Here is a 26,186-nt window from a genome sequence, read left to right as displayed (position 1 = left end):
ACTAACAGGAAAAGACTGAGTCCAACCTGCCTCATGTTTATTTCTAATTCTCTTTTAAAAGACTTGTTTTTCTTTTTGTGTGTATCAATGTTGCATACATGTCGATGTATATGTGCATCTCAAGCATGCATGGTCCCCATGAACACTAGAAAGGATCATTCAGTCCCAATAATTGAAACCATAGACGGCCGTGAGAAACTCGGTGAGTGGTAGGGATCAGACCTGAATTCCCTACAAGTACACCAAGCACCAAATATATATATATATATATATATATATATATATATATATATATATATATATATATATATATATAACTTGAAATTATTTTCTTCTATAAAATGGAAATAAGATAAGAAATTAATGGTTGAAGGACAACAAAGCAATAACACAAAGTTTTAAAGCATGTGCTCATATTTTAGTAAGTATTTAGTAAAAGTTAGCAAATATTTAAGTCTTCATTAAATAATAATATGCTTTTAAAATTTAATCATTTGTTATAATTATAATATATATGTTTATTTGTACAAAGAGAATGGTACAGGAAACATATCATATTGTGGATGTCAAAGGACAATATTCAGGAGTTGTCTCTCTCCTCCCATAATCTAACTTCCAGGAATTAAACTCTGACTGTCAGGTGTGAGGCTTGATGGTGAGAACAATAATATAAAAAGCAGCTTCACCAGGAAAAGTCTAATAATTTTATATCTTCATCTTTAATGACAAATAAATGTTTTATTATAAATAAATGTAAATAAAAGTTATAAATAGTTTATATTTATAGCATTTCTCCTTAAACAAATGTCAAGGCCTTATTTTGTCAAAATATATATGCAATAAAAATCCTAAGTAAAACATCCCTTCTTGGTCCAACTAGTAAAATAATGTATTAGCTTGTAATGTTCTCCCTGTCCATATTAAAATAAATGAAGTGAACTATTTATAAACTCTTTCCTGTCTTATATCTATCACAGCCTTGATCTGGCAGCGGCTACACTGTCCCATGGCTTTCTGGGAAGATGGAAACTACACTGCAGTGACAGAATTCATTTTGTTAGGCTTAACAGATGACCCAGTCCTTAGAGTCATCCTCTTCAACATCATTTTGTACATCTACCTGGTGACAGTGTCCGGGAACCTCAGCACCATCCTTCTCATCAGAGTCTCTTCCCAGCTCCATCACCCCATGTACTTTTTTCTCAGCCACTTGGCTTCTGTTGAAATAGGTATTACATCTTCTGTCACACCCAATATGCTTGTCAACTTCCTGGTAGAGAGAAATACCATCTCCTACATTGGATGTGGCATACAGCTCAGCTTAGGTGATATCTTTGGATCAGTTGAGTGCTTCCTTCTGGCTGCCATGGCTTATGATCGCTTCATGGCAATCTGCAACCCACTGCTTTATTCCACCAAAATGTCCACACAAGTCTGTATCCAGTTGGTTGTGGAATCTTATATAGGAGGTTTTCTTAATGCTTCCTTTGCTATGGCTTCCTACTTTTCTTTTCTATTCTGTGGTCCAAATAGAATTGAACATTTTTTCTGTGATTTTACTCCTTTAGCTGAACTCTCCTGTTCTGATGTCAGTGTCTCTGTACTTCTTATCTCACTTTCTGCTGGCTCAGTTACTATGATCACAGTGTTTGTCATAGCAATCTCCTATTCCTACATCCTCATCACCATCCTGAAGATGCGCTCCACTGAGGGCCGACAGAAGGCCTTCTCCACCTGCACCTCTCATTTCACTGCAGTCACTCTGTTCTATGGGACCATCACATTCATTTATGTGATGCCCAAGTCCAGCTACTCTACTAACAAGAACAAGGTGGTGTCTGTGTTCTACATGGTGGTGATTCCCATGTTGAATCCCCTCATCTACAGCCTCAGAAATAATGAGATTAAAGATGCTCTGAAGAGACAGATTGGTAAGAAAACCTTTTCTTAAAGTAATCTGTGGTTTTATAAATTTTAAGATAATACTAGCAATTGTGCAAGATCCATGTCACTACCATCCCATGTTTGGGTATTTTTCTTTTCACTACTCTTTTACCCTCATCTCCCTTTCCTCCCAGGGTAGATAGCTATTTTTTTTTTTTTTTTTGTATTTTTAAATCTGTATTTGAGAATTTTACACAATGTGTTTGTATCATTCCCCCTTCCTAATTTATCCTAAACCTATAGTTCCCTCTCCTAATTCCATGCTCTCTTAGTCAGATAATACTTGTGCTGCCTTTATATACTCTGGTGTATAGGCAAGAACATTGCTTTAAAGACAGTTGAGTCTCCTTCTCCTGGCAAATATCAATCGTCAATTTCTCCTCTCAACTCCATATTGGGCTTTTATATGGTTTGAGCTCAGAAACACTGACACTGCTCCCATGAGTTCATGTCTGCAACCATTCTATTTAAAAGGGTTCTTTGTAGTCATTGAAAAGTGTATTCACAGTCATTCACCACCTAATTCTTGTAATCTTTTATCTACTCTTTGACAATAACGCCTTCGCTTGTAGAGTAGAGGGGACTAAAATAGGTGTCTCATTTAGAGCTGTACCTTCTAATTATCTGCATACTGACGAACAAAATGACAATTCTCGAATGATGTTTGGAAAATATCCTAATCTACTGGCATAATGACAAGTCATTTAAAAGTGTTTTAACACTATTTTCATTTAATAATAAAATGGTGGTAGATTCTTTGCTAGGGCATTTAGCCTTTATATTACAAGTTTATCCCTGAGTAATATTAAGTACGGGTTTTACCTTCTGGAGCTAACATTAGATCTAGTCAGAAAGTGGTTGGTTACTCCTATAAGATTTTACCACTATACCATACTGGTAGCCTTCCCAGTCTGGAATGTGTTGAAGTGGGACACAGAGTTGGACATAGGTGTAGCTTTAATTACTGATGGTCTCAAAATATAGTTTTAAATACTGATGATCTCAGTGTTAACTTTAATGATACGGTTGTCTCACTGATAGATTTAAAGAGTGATCATTTCAGATCTTCTAGCTCTCTAACTACACTGAATGCTTGCTGATAACTTGTAAAAAGTCCTAAAAACGTTCTTGTTCATTCTGAGGGTTAGAAACCACATTCTTGGGCAAATAACACCTGTAGCCTAATATCAGAGATTTAAATAAAGTACTCTATGCTCCTTCTCTGTGGGATATTCACTGGCTCTGACTCCCAGGCTGCTAGTGAAAGTCACGGAGAAAAAAAAAGAACACTTTGAAAAAAATTTAATTTTTATTTCTAAGTTCAAAATGTAAAACATTCTTTCATAGCTGTGATCTGTATAATGTCCCCATCCCTAATGTTTTTTCTAAAAGGTTCTTCTCTTTCTCTCTAAAAGTTCTCTGAGATATCTTTGTCCTCAGCACTTATATATATTTCAGAATACATGATCCCATGGTAAAAGGTTCATCATGAGTTTGCACACAAATTCAAATCATAAATTGAATAAGAAGTTTACTACAGAAATCTGTACATGCATATTCAATAATACTACTTACCTGGCAAATTCACAGTCTATCACTAGCTTCAAAGGTTCGTGAAGAACTAAAGACTATAACCCAGTTATCATTGAAATTTCATATTGGTAAACCCAGTCAAATTTTTACCTTCTGTCTTTGTACCTATAATAAATTGTTAGTTTCTTTTTATGACCTATGGTTAATTGTTTCACAAACTCTTGGAATGTGCTCTAGTTTGTAAAGCTCTGGTTTCTATCTCAGACACAATTAACCCATGACACTTGACAAGTTCTCATTGCAGTATTGATTATCAGAGAAGACTTGATAGCAGTCCTATGATAAAAGAGCTTAAAATTACTAACATAATTTTAGAAATTCTTATAGTCATCATTAAGAATTAAGAAGTCATTTATTTGTTTATTTAGCATTACTATAAAACAGTACATCTTCATTATTCTGCATACATCTGCTCAAAAGTGTGTGGTACTACCTATGGATTGTTATATATATTTAATAACAGGGAAAGCATATTAATAGTAGGAATTCTTCCTCAAATGTAATTTTCTCAGCCTTGCATAAAGGAGCATTTCTATCATAGCTTTAAAGTCCATGGGGGAGCAGCTCAGAACTATCACTTTCTAGTTTTTAGCTTCTCCTTGATGACTTCTGGCAATAGCAATAGTAAGCATGTCTTTCCAGGCTGATGGTTATTATAGCTTATAGGGTTTGTGAGACAAGTTGTCTGTACAACACATGATTTTAAAACATTTTCATTATACATTACTTCTATTGAAAATTTTATATATCTTCCATCTCATTCAGAATACAATTCAGATACTTTTCTACATGAAATCTTTCTTTAATTACCTTGACTTGCTTTTGTATTGAGATTATAAAGATGAGTATACTTGTTGTTTTCCTTCTGTCAACATTTTACTTACTCTATTTTTAAAAGCCTTGTCACTTTTTGGCTCTTATATCACTTGCCCCATGGGAATTTCATTGTTACTCTACACAAGCACCTATTACCTAACCCCACCATGGCTATTTTCACCACTAATTTCAGTTCTATTTATTCTTTTCTACTGTGTTCTAAGTTTTAAAAGGTTGATTTTTTTATTCAGTAATATTTCCTTTGTATCTATTTTCTCCTAAGATACAATAAATTATCCACAATATATCCATATGGAACGAATGGTTCCCGTGGTTATTCTGTAACAAGTCCAGTCTGACACAATATTACGGCAATAATTTTAAGTTTGAAAAGCATACCCCACTCTTGTTTATCTTTTCTGTCTTCTTCCAAAACTATACTCAAGCAAGTCACAAGAAAGCTAGAAATCTTCATTAATATGTTTCTTGCTGGTCATTAACTTCTTATTTCTCAAAAATATAACTTCAACTAATATATAATATAAAATACAGAAAACATATAAATATTATGACCTCAGAGATATGAATTTGTTGTGTTTATGAGAAAATTAATCTTTATGTTTAAAAATTTGAGGTTGACATGACTAAAGTTCTGAGATCTTATATAATCATATTGACCTTAAATTTTGCCAGATATTTTGAGATGTTTATAACATGATAAAAACTATGAAAAACCTATTCAGAGAGATTTGTATATAGCTTCCAACATGAGTGTTGTTAGGATGAAAAAGCAGAAGTTCAGTGGAAAAAATCAATACCACAATGCCAAATAAACTGACCTTGATCCTGGGGAAACTACATGAAAAAAATTGACTCCTTTAAATTGTGCTTTAACTCACACAGGCACACACACACACACACACACACACACACACACACACACGAGAGAGAGAGAGAGAGAGAGAGAGAGAGAGAGAGAGAGAGAGAATAACACTTTTAATGAGTGAGATAGGAAATTAAAGAAGCAGACTACACAAATCAAAAATTAAAAACTAAAGCAAGACAACAAGATATAAGATGAAATTGGAAGTATATTAGGAGATTGGATGGACTGGAGAATTGTCAGTTAATATAAGTGTATTCTACTCTTGCTTAGAATCTCGGTTCAGTTATCAGAACCTACATTGTGACTTGAAAGCATCTACAATAACAAGTCTAAAGGTTTCAGCACACTCTTCTGCATTCTAAATGTATCTGAAGTGCATATAGGGCACATCCTTGAATGTAAACCACCCATATGCATAAAATTTAAAAGGAAATTAATCCCTTTAAAAATTAAACGAGAGGTTTTGAGAGTGAGCTACTCTATATAAATTTAAGGACTCTCTTTCCTATACTTAATATTAAAGTAACAGTCTCTGTCACCAATGACTATAGTGTTAGTTCATGATTTTACTGATATCTTCATTAGCCCTTGTTTCCCTATTCTACCTGGGAATCTCAAAGAAAAAATAGTGTAGAGCATAGCACCCATTCAAAATATCTGGGCTATTTAATATTGGGAATAATATCAATTAATATTGATAATGGGAATCATGACAACCCCTTCTCTTTGACTGAGTCATACCAATAGAACATTTTATTTCCTAATATTTTTCAATATGTAGTTTCCTTATTTTCTCTTTCTCCACAAAACTGATTTATGTTGTGTTTGTCTCCTGGAGACCTAGAGTTTGTTTCCTAGTCACTCTCCTAGAATGATAGTTGCTCAAAATTACTTAAACACTTCTAACTACTTTATTATCCTGCATGAATCCTTTTACTGTAAATATGCCCTTGTGTGGAATTTTCATTTTCCTAAAACCTAGTTCCAGTGGACATCTGTGGACTCTTTCCTTGATAAATCTATATCCCTTCATATATTTTATCACTATTTAATATATATTTCATGATTTTGATGCAGTATTTCTTTTGTGAAATTTACACAGAAACATGGAAAAATAGTTTACTAATGATACTAACTAGTGGTTAAATTTTTAAACGTTATTATATGTGGCCCTAAATTAAAATAACTCAGTGGATTATGAGGAATTTTGAAAGTTATAAGTTCAGGCCAGCCTAAAACTATTAGTACTCAAGGCATGCCCGAAGATTGCTGAGCACCCAGAGAAGCCTCAGGAGTGCTCTCCCTCCTGTGTCCAGAGGTGAGCCCTCACTTTCTCTCCACTAACTTTTTGAGGAGAGACTGCCGGGAACTCTCAGGATGCTGGTAGTGTGGTACTGTTTGAGAAAAAGATTATTTCATCCAGAGCCAGAGCCAGCCCAATGCCATCAGGGCCCATAGCCTACCTGAAGATTGCAGAACACCCAAAGAAGCATCAGGGGAGCTCTCCCTCCTGAGTCCAGAGGTGAGTCCCCACTGTTTCTCCACCGAATATCTGGAGAGAGACCAACTGGAACTCTCGGGTATATTGGAGCTGCTTGGGAATGAACTGTTCCAACCCTCATCTGCGCCGAGAGCCAAACCTGGTCCACCAACATCAGAACACACAATTTACCCACAGATAGCTGAACACCAAGGAACAATATCCTCCCTGAGCCCACGGGCTCACAGACACACAGGAGAGACAAGCTTTAGACAGAGACAACAATATCATCTAACATCACAGATAACAAGATGGCAAGAGGCAACTACAAGAACCTAAGCAACAAAAACAAAGACAACCTAGCAACATCAGAACACAATTCTTCAAACACAGCAAATAGTAGATATCTCAACACATCAGACAAACAAGATTTGGAGGTAATATTATACCTCATGTTGATGATTTAGGGCCTCAGAAACCCATCTCTACAAAGGATAATAGATGGAAAATTCCAAAAACAGGAGGAAAACTACACCCTGGGAAAAAACAAAAAATAATATTCTTGTAAAAAAATCCTAAACAATATAACCACAAAAACATAATATTTTACCTTTAATATAAAAAAGAAAAGAAAAAAAAACAATCACTGTTCTTTAATATCTATTAACATCAATGGACTCAATTATCAAATAAAAAGACATAGACTATCAGACTCTATATGTAAATAAGATCCAGCTTTTTAATGCATACATGAAACTCTTCTGAATAACAAATACAGACACTGCCTCAGAATAAAGGATGGGAAAATAATTCCAATCAAATGGCCCCAAGAAACAAGCTCAAGTAGGCATTATAATATCAAATAAAATAAATTTTTCACCCAGAAGTTTATCAAAAAAGATGATGAAGGACACCTTTTACTCATCAAGGAAAAAAATCTGTCAAGACTCAATCCTGAATATCTATGCTCCAAATAAAAGGGCATCCATTCAAAAAAAAAATTCCAAGCATATGTCATATGTTGCACTACACACAATAATAGTGTAAGACTTCATCACCCCACTCTCATATATGGACAGATCATGAAAGCAGGAACTCAACAAAGACCCAGTGAAACTAACAGATGTGGTGAACAAAATGGATTTAACAGACATCTATAGACTATTTCATCCTAAAACAAAAGAATATACCTTCTTCTCAGCACCTCAAGGTACCTTCTCAAAAATGACCTTATAGTCAGACACAAAACAGACCTCAAGAGATACAAAAACATTGAAATAATCCCATACATTCCATCAGATCACCATGGACTAAGGCTGATCATCAAAAACAACAAAAAGACCACATACACATGGAAACTGAACAATGTTCTACTCAATGAAAACATGGTCAAGGATAAAATAAAAAATTATTTTTTTTAGAATTTAACGAAAATGAAGACACGATATACCCAAACTCATGAGTTACAATGAAAATAATGCTAAGAGGAAAACTCATAGCTCTGAGTGGCTCCAAAAAGAAACTGGAGGGAGCATACACTAACAACTTGACAGCATGCCTGAAAGCTCTGGAACAAAAAGAAGCACAATAGATTGCAGGAAATAATCAAACTCAAAACAGAAATCTACCAAGTAGAAACCAAAAGAACTATACAAAGAATCAACAAAACCAAGAGGTGGTTTTTGAGAAAATCAACAATATTGATAAAACCTTAGCCAGACTAACTAGAGGGCACAGAGAGAGTATCCAAATTAAGAAAATCGGAAATATAAGGGGAGACATAACAGAAACTGAGGAAATACAAAAAATCATAAAATTCTACTGCAGAAACATATAATCGACAAAACTGTAAGATCTAGAAAAAATGGACGATTTTCTAGACAGATACCAGGTACAAAAGTTAAATCAGGATCAGATAAACCATCTAAAAATCCCCATAACTCCTAAAGAAATAGAAGCAGTCATCAAAAGCCTCCCAAACAAACAAACAAACAAAAAAAAAAAAAAAACCCCTCAGGACCAGTTGGGTTCAGTGCAGCATTATATCAGATCTTCATAGGAGGCATAATACCAATATTCTCCAAGCTATTCAAAAAATAGAAACAGAATAAACACTACCCAACTCATTCTTCAAAGTCACAATAATGTTCATTCCTAAACCATACAAAAACCCTACAAAGGAAGAAAACTTCAGACCAATTTCTCCCATGATCATTTTGACATGTTCCTAAACACAATGTAGGAACATGTCAAAATGATCATTCATCACAACCAAGTAGGCTTTATCCCAGGGATGCAGGGATAGTTCAATATACAGAAATCCAGCAATGTAATCCACTATATTAAATCTCAAAAAAGCCACGTGATCATCTTATTAGATGCTGAGAAAGCATTTGAAAAAACTTGACACCCCTTCATGTTAAAAGCCTTGGAAATATCAGGAATTCAAGGCCCATACATAAACATAGTAAAAGCTATATTCAACAAACTAGTAGCCAACATAAAACTAAATAGTGAGACACTTGAAGCAATCCCACTATAATCAGAAACTAAATAAGGCTGCCCACTCTCCCCCTACTTATTAAATATAGTACAGGAAGTCCTGGCCAGAACAATTAGACAGTAAAAAGAAGTCAAATGGATACAAATTAGAAAGGAAGATGTCAAAATATTAGCATTTGCAAATGATATGATAGTATAATTAACTGACACCAAAAATTTCACTAGCGAACACCTATAGCTGATAAACAACTTCAACAAAGTGGCTGAATATAAAATTAACTAAAAAAAAACAGTCAAAGGATAAACATGCTGAGAAAGAAATTAAGCAAAAAATACCCTTCCCAATAGTCACAAATAAAATGAAATACCTTGGTGTGACCCTAACCAAGCAAGTAAAAGATCTGTATGGCAAGAACTTCAAGTTTCTGAAGAAAGAATTTGAAGAAGTTCTCAGAAGATGGACAGATATCCCATGATCAGGAATTGCAAAGACTGACATAGTAAAAATGGCCAACCTGCCAAAATCAATTGACAGATTCAATAAAATCCCCATCAAAATTCCAACTCAATTCTTCATAGAGTTAGAAGGCACAATATTCAAATTCATTTGGAATAATTACTTAATATTGAAAACTATTCTCAACAATAAAAGAACTTCTGGGGGGATTTTTATCCTTGACCTTTAGTTGTATTACAGATCAATTGCAATAAAAACCACATTGTATTAGTACAGAGACAGGCAGGTAGATCAAAGGAACAGAATTAAAAGACCCAGAAATGAACACACATACCTACGGTCACTTGATCTTTGACAAAGGAGCTAAAAATATTCAATGGAAAAAAGGACAGCCCCTTCAACACATGGTATTGGTTCATCTGGCAGTCAGCATGCAGAAGAATGCAAATATATTCATTCTTATTTCCTGTATAAAGTTAAAGTCAAAGTGGATCAAAATCCTCCACATAAAACCGGGTACACTGAAACTAATAGAATATAAAGTGGGGAAGAGTTCAGAACACATAGTTAAAGGGAAATTTTCCTGAACAGAACACCAATGACTTATGCTCTAACATCAAGCACTGACTAATGGGAGGGACCTCATAAAATTGCAAAGTTTCTGTAAGGCAAAGGATACTGTCAAAAGGACAAAATGGCAACCAACAGATTGGGAAAGTATATTTACCCGTCCTACATATGGTAGAAGGCTAATATGTAATATATACAAAGAACTGAAGAAATTAGACTCTAGATGCCCAAAAGTGCTTACTGGTAGGAGCCAGATATGGATGTTCCTATAGGGGCTCTGCCAGAGTCATACAGATACAGTAGAGGATGCTTGTAGATAATCATCAGACTAAACATGGGGACCCCAATGCAGGAGCTAGAGAAAGGACTGAATGAGTTTAAGGGTTTTCATCCTCATAGAAAGATAAACCAACCAAACTTTCCAGAGCTCCCAAGGACTAAAACACCAACCAATGAGTATATATGCAGAGACACATAGCTCCAGTTGCATATGTAGCAGAGGATATCATTATCTAGTTCCATTTGGAGAAGAGGCCATTGGTCCAGTGAAGGTGCAGTTTTCTCGGTGTAGGGGAATGCCAAGGCGCTGAGGTAGACAGGGTGGTTGGGAGAGGGAGCACCTTCATGGAAGCAAGGGAAGTGGGAAGGGAATGGAGTGGGGGGATTACATTTGAAATTTAAATACAGAGAATATCCAATAAAAAATAAAATAAAAAGAATTACAAAAACACCAAAAAGTAAAAGAAGATGATGTATGGGATTCAGGATTCTACATAGGAATAAGCAAGAGCTTTTATACAAGGGCAACCACATATAGACACTCCAAATATTGTGCTGGTCACCTTGACAACCATTGAATTTACACCATACTTTCGAAGAAAAATTTTTAAACTGTTTAACAAAAGAAAGTTTTAAATTCAGAAAGGTGTGGATTCATGGGGGGGGGGGTAGAAAGAAATGGGCAAGAATAGAAGGATGGGAAACCAAAATCAGAATATACTGATTATATTATAAGAAAAATCAACTTTTAATAGAAGGAAAAAATTAGAGACATAAGAAGGAGAGAGGGATGGAAGGACAGAGAGGTGGAGAGAAAGGGATGAAGGTAGAGAGAGAGGGAGGGGCAAAGGAGAGAGAGAGACAGAGAGAGAGAGAGAGAGAGAGAGAGAGAGAGAGAGAGAGAGAGAGGAAAGAGAAAGAATGTTAATAGAGTTAATGCTACATCCAACTTCTCATCCCAGCATATCCTTCTTCAGGATCTAGTCTCGTAAGACTACTTTACCATCCTCATCAAGTAGAGTTTTCTTTCGCTAAAAGAAAATATATGTTGGCAGGATTTGTAATCAATGGATCTTAGCTGAAACTGTTATTATCTAGTTGGAGTAAGTAGCATAGGACATGAATAAGTGAAAATTCTTACACCAAAAATGATCTACCAGTCAAGCAGTTGTTGAGAGATCTAACAGGACTTTAATGTAAATCCTGCTAAAACATAAGGGAGATATGAGATCTCTCAAAGAAACATTAAACGATGCTTTCTAAACTTTAAATTCTTCAAATGTCAATGACACTGTTAGCACAAGTGCTGAAACACAATGGGTTTAGAAAAGACTGCTGAATTAAACCAGCTCATATGTTATAGGCATATGTCAACTTCAGAATGGAAGTCAGGAAATATGTTGCCCTGGAGAAAAGGTTATGCAGGAAGCAAGAAGCTATTTCTTCAAAAGTAGTAAAGATTTGATTTTACCAGGGGAGAGCCCCTGAAAAGCCTGGCTGCAGACATGAAGAAGAAGACCCAGAACAACAAAACAGATGATGTGAATGTGATTCCTCTACTTGAGAACATCTCTGAGACATGAATTCCTCTGCAGTAGTCAATAAATCATGTTGTTGCCAGAACCCTTATGATTTATTATTACATGACATCCTCTCATATGGTATGGAGTGAGATAATATTACAGCTTGATTATACAATCCAAACAGATTTATTAAGTTTGATGACTTTCATCTGCTCAAACATAGAGCCAAGAATCATCTTTAGCTGATTTGTTCACACCCTACATTCAATTCCATACATGCATTAATGCATAAATGTATATTACCTTTAAAAGTTTATATGTTTTCAGAACAAAAGGACCAGACACCAATGAAAGCAAGACAAGTTGCCCGGGTGATCCAGCCTCACAGACTTGTAGTCCACAGTTCAACTGCTTCTTTCTGGGTGTCAGATGTTTATGTACATCAGACCAACCAAGGAGGGTGAAAAGGATCCTGAGATGAATAGGTTTCACAGGACTCCAGTCTGGACAGCAGTGTTACAGCTCTTAGTAGAGAAATAAAGAGGTTCGGGTGTTTTGCACAGGGCAAGTTGCTGGGATCCTGAGTCATTCAACAGCTGTAGTTGCAGTGGTGCTTTGGCTGTGGGAGTCTAGATGATGGCATAAGCTGCCACTGACTATTATTTGAGTCGCTAAAGCCAACTGAGATGTGCCTTCCCCAAACTGGTTCAAGATCCAGTGGTGAGTGCCCCTGGAGAGAACTCTTCCCCAAATGTTACAGCTCAGCAAAAACAGGCACTCTCAGAGTGAAATAACGTGTGCACTTTATTCCATGTGGGCAGGGACTATATGAACCATAGGGAGTGGGATGGGATTGGGGGGCAAGGATTTTCTCTTGTCTGAGTTTGAGATGTTAGTGATGCTCCATTTACGTGCAAAGGAATTCCAGTGCTACATTATGTGACGGACTGCCCATGATCCTCTGAAATGGGTATTGTGGTTACGTGTTCCAGATCAGGTAAGAAGTGGCTCGACTCCTGCAGTTCTCAAATCTCTGAGATTCCCAATGTTGAGCTTACTCAACCTCAAAAGTTCTTATGCCTGTCAGGTAGCACAGCACACTTGTTCTACACAGAGTGGCTCATTTGTTGCATCCAGGACCATTTCAAAAATGGCTGGGTCAAATGGTCCAGCCTCACAAACTGCTCCAGCCAGGACTTCAGTTAAGCCCATTCCACAAAGACTGAACATCAAAAGAACAGCTAACTCTCCTAAATCTTGACCAATATCATAATTTGCTTAGGTTTTTCAGAAGATACCATTGCCCCACAAACAGCAGGAATAAATTGTAAGAATACAACAAACTCAACCCCCGTTCCCACGACATAAGGTGGGTGGTTTCGGGTCATTTAATAGGTAATAGATATTGTCATCATTTACAAGGTTGGTAACAAGTTGTTAATGGTCTTGTTCAGAGAGGAAACAAAGTAAAGAAGGTTATGAAAAGGGACAATAAGGTAATTTTATAGACCTGGCGGCGACTTCAGGGCACAGAACAGGGCTCGGAGCATCTGCCACCTGGACCTGTGGAGATCCAGGGACACAGACCAGATACAAGGGAAAGGCAAGAACATATCACTGAAAACAAGATGGCAAGAGGAAAGTGAGAGTATATCCCAAGGAAACCAAGACAACCTGGGAACACCAGAACACAGCTCTCCCATATCAGCAAACATTGGAATGCCAAACACTCCAGAAAAAAGAAGACAAAGACCTGAAATCATACCTCAAGATGCTGATAGAGATAATTAAAAAAGAACAGGAGAAAAAGCAAAAACATTCACAAGCTTTTAAAGAGGAAACAAGAAAAACACTCAAGGAACACAAAAAACTAGAGGAAAACAGAACCAAAGAGATGAAGGAATGGAAGAGGAAATTTAAAACAGAAATTGACACAATAAAGAAAACACTAAAAGAGATAACCCTAGAGGTAGAACACCTAAAAAAGAAATCAGGAGTCACAGAAGCAAGCATTTTCAATAGACTACAAGAGATGAAAGAGAGAATCTCGGGGGCAGAAGACAACATTATAAACATAGACAAAACAGCCAGAGAAGATGCAAAAAACAAAAAGCTCCTAACCCAAAACGCCCAGGAAATCCAGAACACAATGAAAAGACTGAACCTAAGGATAATAGGAATAGATGAGGGAGAAGAGTACCAACTAAGAGGCACAGCAAATATCTTCAACAAAATCATAGAACAAAACTTTCCTACCCTCAAGAATGAGATGACCACGAGCATAAAAGAAGCCTTCAGAACTCCAAATAGGTTGGACCAGAAAAGAAATACCTCCGGACACATAATAGTCAAAACACCAAGTGCCCATAGCAAAGAAAGAATACTAAAAGCAGTAAGGGAAAAAGTTCAGGTAACATATAAAGGCAGACAAATCATAATCACACCTGATTTTTCAACACAGACTATGAAAGCTAGAAGAGCTTGAACAGACATCATGCACATCCTAAGAGAGCACAAGTGCCAGCCAAAGCTGCTATACCTAGCAAAACTATCAATCACCATAGATGGAGAGATGAAGATATTTCAAGACAAATCTAAATTTACACAATATCTGACCACAAACTAAGCACTACAATGAATTATAGGTGGAAAACCCAATACAAAGAGGGGAACTACATCCTAGTAAAAACAAGAAAACTCCTAAGCAAGAAAACCAAAAGAAGAAAAAGACACAGACACAACTCAACCCACAAAAACAATAATAGCAGGAAACAGAAACCACTATTCCTTGACATCTATTAACATAAATGGACTCAACTTCCCAATAAAGAGACATAGGCTAGCAGACTGGATACATAAACAAAATCCAGCATTTTGCTGCATACAGGAAACTCATCTCAGAGACAAAACAGACACTATCTCAGAGTAAAATGGTGGGAAAAACTTCCAAGCAAACAGCCCCAAGAAGCAAGCTGGAGTGGCTATTCTAATATCGAATAAAGTAAATTTCCAACCAAAAGTTATCAAAAAAGATAAGGAAGAACACTTTTTACTCATTACCGGGGAAATATCTCAGGAGGAACTCCCAATCCTTAATATATATGCTCCAAAAAAAAAGCACCCACATTCATAAAAGAAACCCTACTAAAGCTCAAAAAATACATTTAACCCAACATAATAATAGTGGGAGACTTTAATACCCCACTCTCACCAATGGACAGATCAGGGAAACAGAAAATGAACAGGGACACTGCAAAACTAGCAGAGACTTTGAACAAACTAGAATTAATAGATATATACAGAACATATCATCCTAACGTAAAAGAGTACACCTTTTTCTAATCACCTCATGGCACCTTCTCAAAAATTGACCACATAATTGGACACAGAACGAGCCTCAATCAATATAAGAAGATTGAAATACTCCCATGCATCCTCTCAGATCACCATGGTCTAAGGCTGGTCTTTAACAACAACAAAGACATCAAAAAGCCCACATACACATGGAAACTAAACAATGCTAACAATAGCAGGGTCAAAGAAGAAATAAAGAAAGAAATTAAGGATTTTCTAGAATTCAACGAAAATGAAAACACAACATACCCAAACCTATGGGATGCAATGAAAGCAGTACTGAAAGGAAAATTCATAGCCCTAAGTGCTTCCAAAAAGAAACTAAATAGAGATTACATCAACAACTTGACAGCACAGCTAAAAGCCCTAGAACAAAAGGAAGCAGATATATCCAGGAAGAGTACACAGCAAGAAATAATCAAAATTAGGGCAGAAATAGACCAAATAGAAACAAAAAAACATTGAAAAAATCAACAACCCCAAGAGTTGGTTCTTTGAGAAAATCAACAAGATTGATAAACCCCTAGCAAGACTAACTAGAGAGCAAAGAGAGAGTATACAAATTAACAAAATCAGAAAGGAAAGTGGAGACGTAACAACTGAAACTGAGGAAATTCAAGAAATCATCAGATCCTACTACAAAAACTTATACTCCACAAAACTGAAAAATCTGGAGGAAATGGATGAATTCCTAGACAGATACAAGATCCTAAAGTTAAACCAGGACCAAGTAAACCATCTAAATAACCCTATAACACCTAAGGAAATAGAAGAAGTCATCAAAAGCCTCCCAACCAAAAAAAGCCCAGGTCCAGACAGTTCAATGCAGAATTTTATCAGACATTTATTGCGGATATAACACCAATACTCTCCAAACTATTCCAAAAGATAGAATCAGATGGAATACTACCTAACTCATTTTTGAGGCTACAATAACCCTCGTACCTAAACCTCACAAAGACCCTACAGGGAAAGAGAACTTCAGACCAATCTCACTTATGAACATTGACTCAAAAATACTCAAGAAAATCCTTGCAAACCAAATCCAAGAACACATCAAAACGATCATTCACCATGACCAAATAGGCTTCATCCCCAGAATGCAGGGATGGTTTAATATAAGGAAATCCATCAATGTAATACACCACATAAAAAAACACAAAGGACAAAAGCACATGGTCATCTCACTAGATGTTGAGAAAGCATGTAACAAAATTCAACACCCCTTCATGTTAAAAGTCCTGGAATGAACAGGAATCCAAGGTCCATACCAAAACATAATAAAAGCAATATAGAGCAAACCAACAGCCAACATCAAACTTAACGGTGGGAAACTTGAAGCAATTCCACTAAAATCAGGGACTCGACAAGGCTGCCTACTCTCCCCCTACATATTCAACATAGTACTGGAAATCCTGGCTGGAGCAATTAGACAGCAAAAGGAGATAAATGGGATACAAATCAGAAAGGAAGAGATAAAATCATCACTCTTTGCTGATGACATGATAGTGTACTTAAGTGACCCCAAAATTCCACGAGAGAACTCCTACAGCTGATAAACAAGTTCAGCAAAGTGGCTGGATACAAAATCAACTCAAACAAATCTATAGCCTTCCTATACTCAAAGGACAAACATGTGGATAAAGAAATTAGGAAAAAAGTACCCTTCACAATCGTCACAAAAACTATGAAATACCTTGGTGTGACTAACTAAGAAAGTGAAGAACCTGTATGACAAGAACTTCAAACCTCTAAAGAAAGAAATTGAGGAGGATCTCAGAAAATGGAAAGATCTCTCATGCTCATGGATTGGAAGGATCAACATTTTAAAAATGGCCATCCTAACAAAAGCAATCTACGGATTCAATGCAATCCCCTCAAAATTCCAAGACAGTACTTCATTGAATTGGAAAGATCAATGTGCAATTTCATATGGAATAACAAAAGACCTAGAATAGTGAAATCCATCCTCAACAAGAAGAATACATCTGCGGGAATCACTATCCCTAACCTCAAGCTATATTACAAGGCAATTGTGCTGAAAACAGCATGGTACTGGTACAGAAATAGGCATGTGGATCAATGGAATAGAATAGAAGATCCAGAAATGAGCCCTCAGGTATATGGTCACTTGATTTTTGACAAAGGAGCCATAAACATTCAATGGAAAAATGACAGCCTATTCAACAAATGGTGCTGGTCCAACTGGCACTCAGCATGCAAAAGAATGAAAATAGACTCTTTCTTATCTCCTTGTACAAAACTCAAGTGAAAGTGGATCAAAGATCTCCACATTAAACCAGATACACTGAAACTATTAGATGAGAAAGTAGGGAAAACCTTAGAACACATAGGCACAGGAGAAAATTTCCTGAACAAAGCACCAATGGCTCAAGCTCTAAGGTCAAAGATTAACAAATGGGACTTAATGAGATTGCAAAGTTTCTGTAAGGCTAAAGACATTGTCAAGAAAACAAAATGGCAGCCAACAGAATAGGAAAAAATCTTTACCAACTCCACATCAGATAGAGGCCTAATATCTAAGGTATACAAAGAACTCAAAAAGCTAACACCAGAGAATCAAATAACCCTATTAAAAAATGGGGTACAGAGCTAAACAAAACATTCTCAGTTGAGGAATATAGAATGGCTGAGAAATATCTGAGGAAGTGCTCCACATCCTTAGCCATCAGGGAAATGCAAATCAAAACAACCCTGAGATTCCACCTCACACCAGTCAGATTGGCCAAGATCCAAAACTCAGATGACAACAGATGCTGGCGAGGTTGCAGAGAAAGAAGAACATTTCTCCACTCTTGGTGGGGTTGCAAACTAATACAACCACTCTGGAAATCAGTCTGGTGAAACCTCAGAAAATTGGACATAGTACTACCTGAAGACCCAGCTATTCCACTTCTGGGCATATACCCCAGAGACCCTTTAATACACAACAAAGATATATGCACCACAATGTTCATAGCGGCTCTATTTATAATAGCCAGAAGCTGGAAAGAACCTAGATGTCCTTCAAAAGATGAATGGATACAAAAATTGTGGAACATTTACATAATGGATTACTACTCAACCACCAGAAACAATTACTTAACCAAATTCTTAAGAAATGGCTGCATCTAGAGAATATCATCCTGAGTGAGATAACCCAGTCACAAAAGAACAGACATAATATGCAGTCACTGATAGTGGGATGCTAACCCCAGAGGCTCGCACTGTCCCAGAAACAACTCACAGACTGTATGAAGTCCAAGAAAAAAAGAAAACAAAACAAAAAAAAATAGTCATGCTCAATCCTTACCCACCAAGAACACATTGACAAATTCCAGGTTGTACCCTCTATTACATGTACTGTCTGCTCATTTAAAAAAAAAAAAAAATCTTTACACACCAAGAAAACTTTGACTATTTCCAGGTTGCATCTTGTTTTACATGTAGTTTATGCTGATTGTTACTGGTGGGATCTTTATCACACTATCAAACCTTTAAAAAAATTAATTAATTAAAAAAAACAAGTACTGACAAAAATGTGTTATATACTTTTATGCAAAAAATGCTTAAAATCTGTACATTTATTTTTGTTTTTTAAAATAAAGTTGTTTAAAAAAAGGTAATTTTATAAGTTTTTTGGATTCCAAGTTTTGTATATATATATATGGTGTGAGTGTCTGTATAATGGAGACCATAATATACAAATTGTAAAAGAAGAATATATATAATTTTTGACATTTTTTAATTATTAAAATAATTTTTTAAAATAATTTTAATTAAATAAATTTTGATCACATTATTATACTTCCAAAAGTTCTTTCAGATCCTATCTCCATTTTTACCCATTCAACCTTAAGTGTTTTCCTTGAAAAAAAAAAAAAAAAAAAAAAAAAAACACAAACACTCAATACAAAAACAAACAAAACCTTCCAAAATCTAGGGTGGAAAATCCAAATCATTCCCAACAATGACAACAACAAAAGGAAAAGGGAGAGAAAGAATGGGGGAGGGGGACCAAACAACCATACTGTGACTTAATTAAAAGCACACTGAAAACCGGCAAGCTCACCATGTGTGGCTCGCAGTTGAACAGAGGCCTGTCAGGGAGTGGTTGATGAATAACTCTCTAGCAGGCCCAGTCACTACAGGCAGGTCTTGCTCACCCTACTTCCTCTGCCTTACTAAACCCCTGCATCACATCTTAAGGCTATAACCCCTCCCACCAAGTTCTAGTTCTTCATTTAGCTACTGATTCAATTCTGAGACTAAAAACCAAGGTCGAACAATTGAAAATCATTATTTGGCTGCACTAGGTAGCCTGTCTGATCAGGACTTTCCAACTTACTATTGAAGAAATTGCCCCTTTTCTACTTAAAAAGTTTTACCAAAAGAAAAGGAAAGAAAATCTGTCATTTGCTGCCTTTGTCTGATACAGAGGCAGCAGCCCCATTGCCCTTGCAGTATAATAAATCTCCTTTGTGCTGAGAATATTGTGTTTGGGTATGTTCTGTACCAACCCTGAGCAGCTTCCCTCCCCTTATGTTGGTACTGGGTCTTGGGTCTTAACTTGAATGGGTCTAAAAGCCCTCCAACCCTGTTCTCATATGTTTAAGACCCTCTCTCTTGCCTACTTACTTCATACAACAGTAGTTAATTGGTGACTTTTTGTTGCACTAAATATTAAAAAATAAATGGCAGTTTATCTCTTTACTGGCCCTGAGGTCTCACTCCTCAGGGTCGACCCTGGTTCAGAGCCGCGCACTCCTCTGGGGCCCAGTCTGAGCTGCCACCACAGACCAATTCGTCTGCGCAACTCCCTTCCCTCGGTGGTTTTCTACAGCCTGTTCTCTGCCTCTGTCCCAAAGCACTTCTGTACCCCAAAATCCCGCACAACAACAATTTTACAGCCAGATATCTTTTCATACAGATTTACATATTCAATTCTCAATCCACAAACCTTCTACACAATAAGATTTCATCAAATAAACAAAGATACAAACTGCCCTTCATATAAGATGCTAGACCTATGAAATCCTTAATGTTCATAGCTATTTAATGCCAATTAATATCACCTGGGTCCAGCTGGTCCTTGGTAACCTCCATTTGCCACGACCTCTAATCTCCATCCTCTCACTTCCTCTGCCTCTCTGACCTCTGACCTCTCCCATCCTCTGACCTCTTAGACCTCCCTTCTCTCCACCCCCCTTGTCCCACCCAGTCAATTATTTCACTAATTAAAATGGGAAGGTTCAGTTGGAGTCCTGAGTGGGCAGCCCTTCTTGGGGAAGTGGAATTAACATTAAAATACAAACAGCTTCGGGACAATCTACAACTTTTTCCAAGTTTCCCAGTCCTAAACATTCCTGAAGACATCAGGTGGTAACTTTTGAATGTCTGGTATCCTTGCTCTATCTTTTAGAATTGGGAAGAATATAGCACACAATCACCTTCAGCAGCTACAGTGGACTGACTACCTTGTATGAGCTGTAGGCACATTCCATTAAATTCAGCTTGTTTGGCAGTTTTCCTTTCACTTCTGGTAGTTTCTCCATTCTCTATATCATGTTAGTCTGTGGGCCTCTATGTCTGTTCTGCATACTGGAGGCTGTCCAGGGGGACCTCTGGGCCTGCCTGGTGGGAGGGTTCAAGGGAAGGGGAAATGGCATGAACAGGAAGGGAGAAGGGCCTCTGCTGTCTTTGTTGTTGCTGCTGCTGCTGCTGCTGCAGCCGACACTACTTTTGCTCTGATACGCTGCACTGGCAGCTCTGAGCCAAGACAGACTGAAGGGTGGTTAGTGAGCAGAGTAGATGGAGCTTCTGGTGGCAAAAGCTTCTGGAGAATATTCTCTTCCCAGGCAGTGTCACAGCTCTTATGACAGATGCTCTCAGACAGCTGAGTGATTTTCACACACCTTTGCTTCTTCTGGATAGATACTTATACACAGTTCTGGGGTAGGTTGGGTCTGACAGCAGATGCTTCCTATTGGTTTTGTCTTAAATGCCTCATCTATGTAAGGAGGAACTTGTAGGCACTGCTCCTACATGACTAATGGCCACAATTATCTCTATGGGTGTGCTGTGGTTACATGACAGGGGCCTGGAGTCAGGAGCAGGCAGAGTTCTACTGTCCCTTCTGGGTCTCTGGGGCTTCAAGCCCTAAATGGACCTTACCAGGCTTCCTCTCACAGTTTATCAGCCCAAAACTTTTCCTTTTCTTTTCATAAAAGAGAGGTTTTCATCAGATAACTGTCTTCTATGTTGGGAACAGTTTGATATTAAACCAAGACCTGATTATTAGTACTCTTTGCAATGCTACCCATCTGCTACTTTAGAAACTTATTGAAGCAGGTGCCAAAAGAAGCAAGGCTCCAATGGCTAGCACAGAGCCAAGGAGGGGAAGAAGTCAAACTACAAAGAGATTAGAGTACCAAGGTGTAGGGTATTGGGAGCATAATGTGCATGGAAGTTCCCTTGGAGCTCTTTGGGCAGCTGTATATTTTGTTCTTCAAGCTCAGATTCATTGTCATAGACGCAACATTTCTCCCCCAGAAAAATGCAAGTCTCTCCCTGTTCACCAGGCAGTAAGTCCAGTACTCTTACATTTCAGAGAATGACTCCTGATATGGAGGGTTTCTGGCATTGAAGAGACTCTCAAGGCTGTCTGCAGTGGAGGCCATTGTCTGGTCATGCTTGTCCTTCATCGTCCTTCATGGTCAAGTTGGCCAACATCGATGGCCAGATGTTGTGTTTGAGCAATGGCTGTTCCAGTGTTTTCTGTCATACTCAGTGAGACAGCAAGGCCCAGTCCAATGAGCAGAAGGATGAAGATCTCTCTCTTATTTCAGCTCCCTCCCATTTGCAAGGCAAGTTCTTCTGGTTCGTAAAGATAAACCTGGGGAACAAGTATTATATGGTGCAGGATTCTTGGAAATGGGGGTTAATACAGGAACCTGAATCCTCAGAGGAGAACAGCAGGATTAACACATACTGACTTGGTGGTGGTGATGTCATGGCCCATGTAAGGTAGGGTTTCAACAAGGGCCCTACAAGGCAAAGAGAGGAATTTCTTCTTTCCTTGTGGCTAAGGCCCCATGGAGGTCATGAAGGGAAATAAATCTTAATGGGAATGACTGCTAATAACTGTCAGAAGAAAAAAGCATAAAAAAGCATTGGGAAGAATTGGGGTGAGTGTTTAAGGAAAAAAAGTCAGTTACATATTGGATGTACTATAGCCAGGAGAGGGTAGCTAGAGTTCCTTCTGAAACTGATTTTCCTATTGAAGAATATTAGCATATGTAAAACATGATTTGGAGGCAGTAACAACCTCATGGGCGATATGTAGGTCAGTTATGGGATATTGGGCATAGCCATTAGGGTAAATTTTACACATGACTCCAGTTTGCCAATGTTTATCCCATGGATCGCTGAAAGATGAAAATGATCTTTTAAGGTTGGTGAGTGTGGTGCTGTCTTGGCCAGTGTATTCCATTCTGAAGCTTCAGTATCTGAAACCTCCATATGTGAAGAACTCCCAGAAATATACACCTGTGCTTTGATAAGGAAAGCAGAGGAAATGACTGAGGTAGTGGAAATGGAATCTGAGCATCTCAATCCTGGTCTGACATCCTTCAGGTGGGCAATCCTAGGTTCCTATGACTTTGTTGTGTTTCTTGTATGTCCTTAGTGAGGAATCGCCACTGGCAAGTGTTGGGAAGGCTAGGGGAGGATGGACAGTAGCAGTTAGTGTAAAGAATGACAAAAATAGCCATAAAATAAAGGAAAGGAGAGCTGGTGGTGGGCACATGGCCTGGGCAACAGTCACTGCCCAGGAGATTTTGCTTTTCTTCTGGATGTGTTACTTCCTCTGCCTCATCCTCTTCCCCTGTCCTTGATCTGCCAGTGAAAGGCGAGCCATCTTCTTGGTTGGAAGAGTGGTGTTGGAAATTTCTGGCAGGAACCCAAATAGGTTTAAGCTGGTCCTGTGGATAAACACAAGTGAAACCACTTCCAATTATAAGGAGTGGCTCTTGTCCCTTCCAAATTCCATTTAAGGGATCATGCTATCATACTAGGATGGGGTGGGGGCAGTAACATTGGTGTGTGACAATGAAGGGAGATAGAAGAGTATTTAGAGGTTTTTATAGATGTTAAATATGTTTAGTGTAGTCAGAACCATCATTAATAGTTCATTAGAGGAGAAGGTGGTTATCTTTTATCTTAGAAGTTGGCCTTTTAGGGTTTTATGTGTCTGTTCTATTATTGCTTGGTCCTTAGGGTTGTGGAGATTCCCTGCATAGTGGGCAATTTCCCAGTGTGTGCAGAAAGTTTTGAATTGAGAGCAAGTGAAGGCAAGGCCATTATCAGTTTTTATTTGTTGAGGAATGTGTTCATGTGAGTCCTAGTATACATATGAAAGTCAGAAGACAATGTCACTTCAGTCATGATCTTCCACCATTTGTTATACAGGGTCCTTTATAGCATTCATTGATCCATACACAGGCTAGGAGACCAGGTAGCTTGCAGTGATGAACCTCTCTCTGCCTTTCTTCTGCCAGCAGGGACAAGAGACACTTTAAATGAAAGATGACTGACACTTTGTGTTCAACTACATTTTTTCAGGATGATATCAAAGCCTCAGTGTAAACCTTAATCAAAATTAGCATTGGGAGAGAGTTGAACTTAATCTTCAGAAGAAGGATCACTGTGTCTCCTATCCACCATTACAGCATTTAAGCTGAGACCAGATGTTATGGGTTTGGAATGTTAATTCTCTGGAATTCATACCCACTTCTTTCTGTTCACTATTTAAGTAATCATAACATTTTAGACACTTGTCTATAAAAAAACTGTGTGCCTAAAATAACTATTTATATTATATCTCATACCTCCCTATATTTACTAAAGTATGTAATAAATTATATTACATGAAACCTAAAATAATGAAAGAAAAATTGGTTAACATGAATGGACGAAAATATTTCCTTTTTCATGAATAGTTTTATGTCTTCTAACATTCACTAACATGAAATCAATATCAACTTGCAAGTATATTTACCTAAGAAAAAATTTCATCATGTACATCATTAAAGTGCACCAATACTTGCATAAAGAGTAACTTAAAACTTGCATAAAGAAAACAAGACTGCTTGAGTTTGACTAACTCCTTAAAAATTAATTGTGTTTGTGTGAAATGCACTCCTCAGTACTCACTGGGAATGAGATAATGATCCCTGATGATTTGAATTAAAATTGGAATCCAGAGCATCTGCAGAGACTTGTCCTCAGTGACAAACAACGACAGCAGAGACAGCTTTATAGCTACAAAAACATAGTAACTTTGAACTTCTCATTGTGAAATGAATTCTTATTTCAAGAGGTAAGATTTTGACTTTGTTGGTAAATGGAGATACTTTACTCTTTGAAATGCATTCATTTACATACAAACAATGGTGGAAGAACAAGACAGATGGAATCATAAAGATATTAAATATAAGAGAAAATTACAAACGACATTCATATACTCACTTTGTATTTCATTAGTAAATTATCCAGAGTGTCAGGCATAAAACTAAGTTTTCATAGACTATTTATCTATCCACTGTTGAGATCAGAGACCAACATGGTCGTGAAAGGTCATGATACAGAGTATTCACCAACAGACTGAAATGTTCACTACCCTCCAAGTGCTTTTGTGACTTACTGTCAGGGTATATCATGTGTATTCTGACGCTTTGTTTATGGACTGAATACTCCAGAATCATAGGCACCAATGTGTATAAATGAGGATGTAAATATAAAAAATAAAGTATAAGAGTCCATCTGTATAATGCTGGGTGAACACTGGTAAACAAACCAATTAACTTCTAAGTTTGAAGATTTGTAAATGAGTGTCTTCTATTGAAAATCATGTGAATTTATTCCACATTCCTGTTATAAAACACCATGACATTGGGAAATGCTTTGGTGTGTCTTAATAGTTAACAATAATGTGCTTAATGTTCACATTTTGCTCAATGATTATGTACTGTTAATTATTATTGGCAATTAAATATATACGTTTTTCTATATGCTATTTTCTAAGTAGCAATGTCATCATATACTATTGCCATTAAAACCCGTGTGTGCCTAAACTAATAATTCCACTTTGTATCTCATTCTTCCCTATATTGAGCATTTTATGTTACACCAAACTCTAAAATACTGAAAGAAAAATTAGTGCACATGAATGGAACAAAAAATAGCTTATCTTAAGGATTATTTTAATGTCTTCTAATGTTTACCAACCTGAAATAATTTAGAATAGTAATGATTTATTTAGAAATATTTAAATATTTAATGAGTTTGGAATATGAGATTCCATTTGAAATTTTAGAGTGATCTTCCTTCTGTTCTTTCCAAGTTCTAACAAGAAAATTTAGTATCATTTAAAAGTTGTTTAAGATATGATTATACATAAAGAAACAATAGACTTTATGTCCAGTGTTAGCAACAATGCATGTCTGTACCATAACCGTCAGAAAGCTGAAATGCTTCCCAGATGTTGGCATAAATATTTATGTGCCATCCACTACATGGCCTTCATTTATAGCTTAGTTACTAAAAGAAATGCTCTTCAGTTTAACCCACTTCTGTTTATATCTACTTCTTTCTTGTTACTTTTACTTTGTGTATGTTAATGTTGCCTGCATACAAATATTGCACCACATGCATGTATGGTGGCTGCAAAGCCCAGAAGAAAGCCTTAGCTCCACAGAAATGGAAATACAGACTGCTGGAGGA

At 37.1% G+C, this 26,186-nt stretch overlaps 1 protein-coding gene across 1 annotated transcript; it reads left to right on the top strand.

Moving 5' to 3' along the window:
• Positions 1 to 1,006: 1,006 nt before the first annotated feature.
• LOC308417187 (olfactory receptor 5P72) lies at positions 1,007 to 1,951 on the top strand (the record flags this gene model as incomplete). The annotated part of the gene is made up of 1 exon (XM_080912343.1): positions 1,007 to 1,951. One exon carries the CDS (start codon positions 1,007 to 1,009, stop codon positions 1,949 to 1,951), a length of 945 nt encoding a protein of 314 aa, XP_080768469.1.
• Positions 1,952 to 26,186: the final 24,235 nt, after the last annotated feature.

Source organism: Micromys minutus, assembly GCF_963924665.1.
Source record: "Micromys minutus genome assembly, chromosome: 2".
Classification (NCBI taxonomy): Eukaryota; Metazoa; Chordata; class Mammalia; order Rodentia; family Muridae; genus Micromys; species Micromys minutus.
Note: the sequence above shows the minus strand (reverse complement) of the source record. Positions and strands in the feature narration are given on the sequence as shown.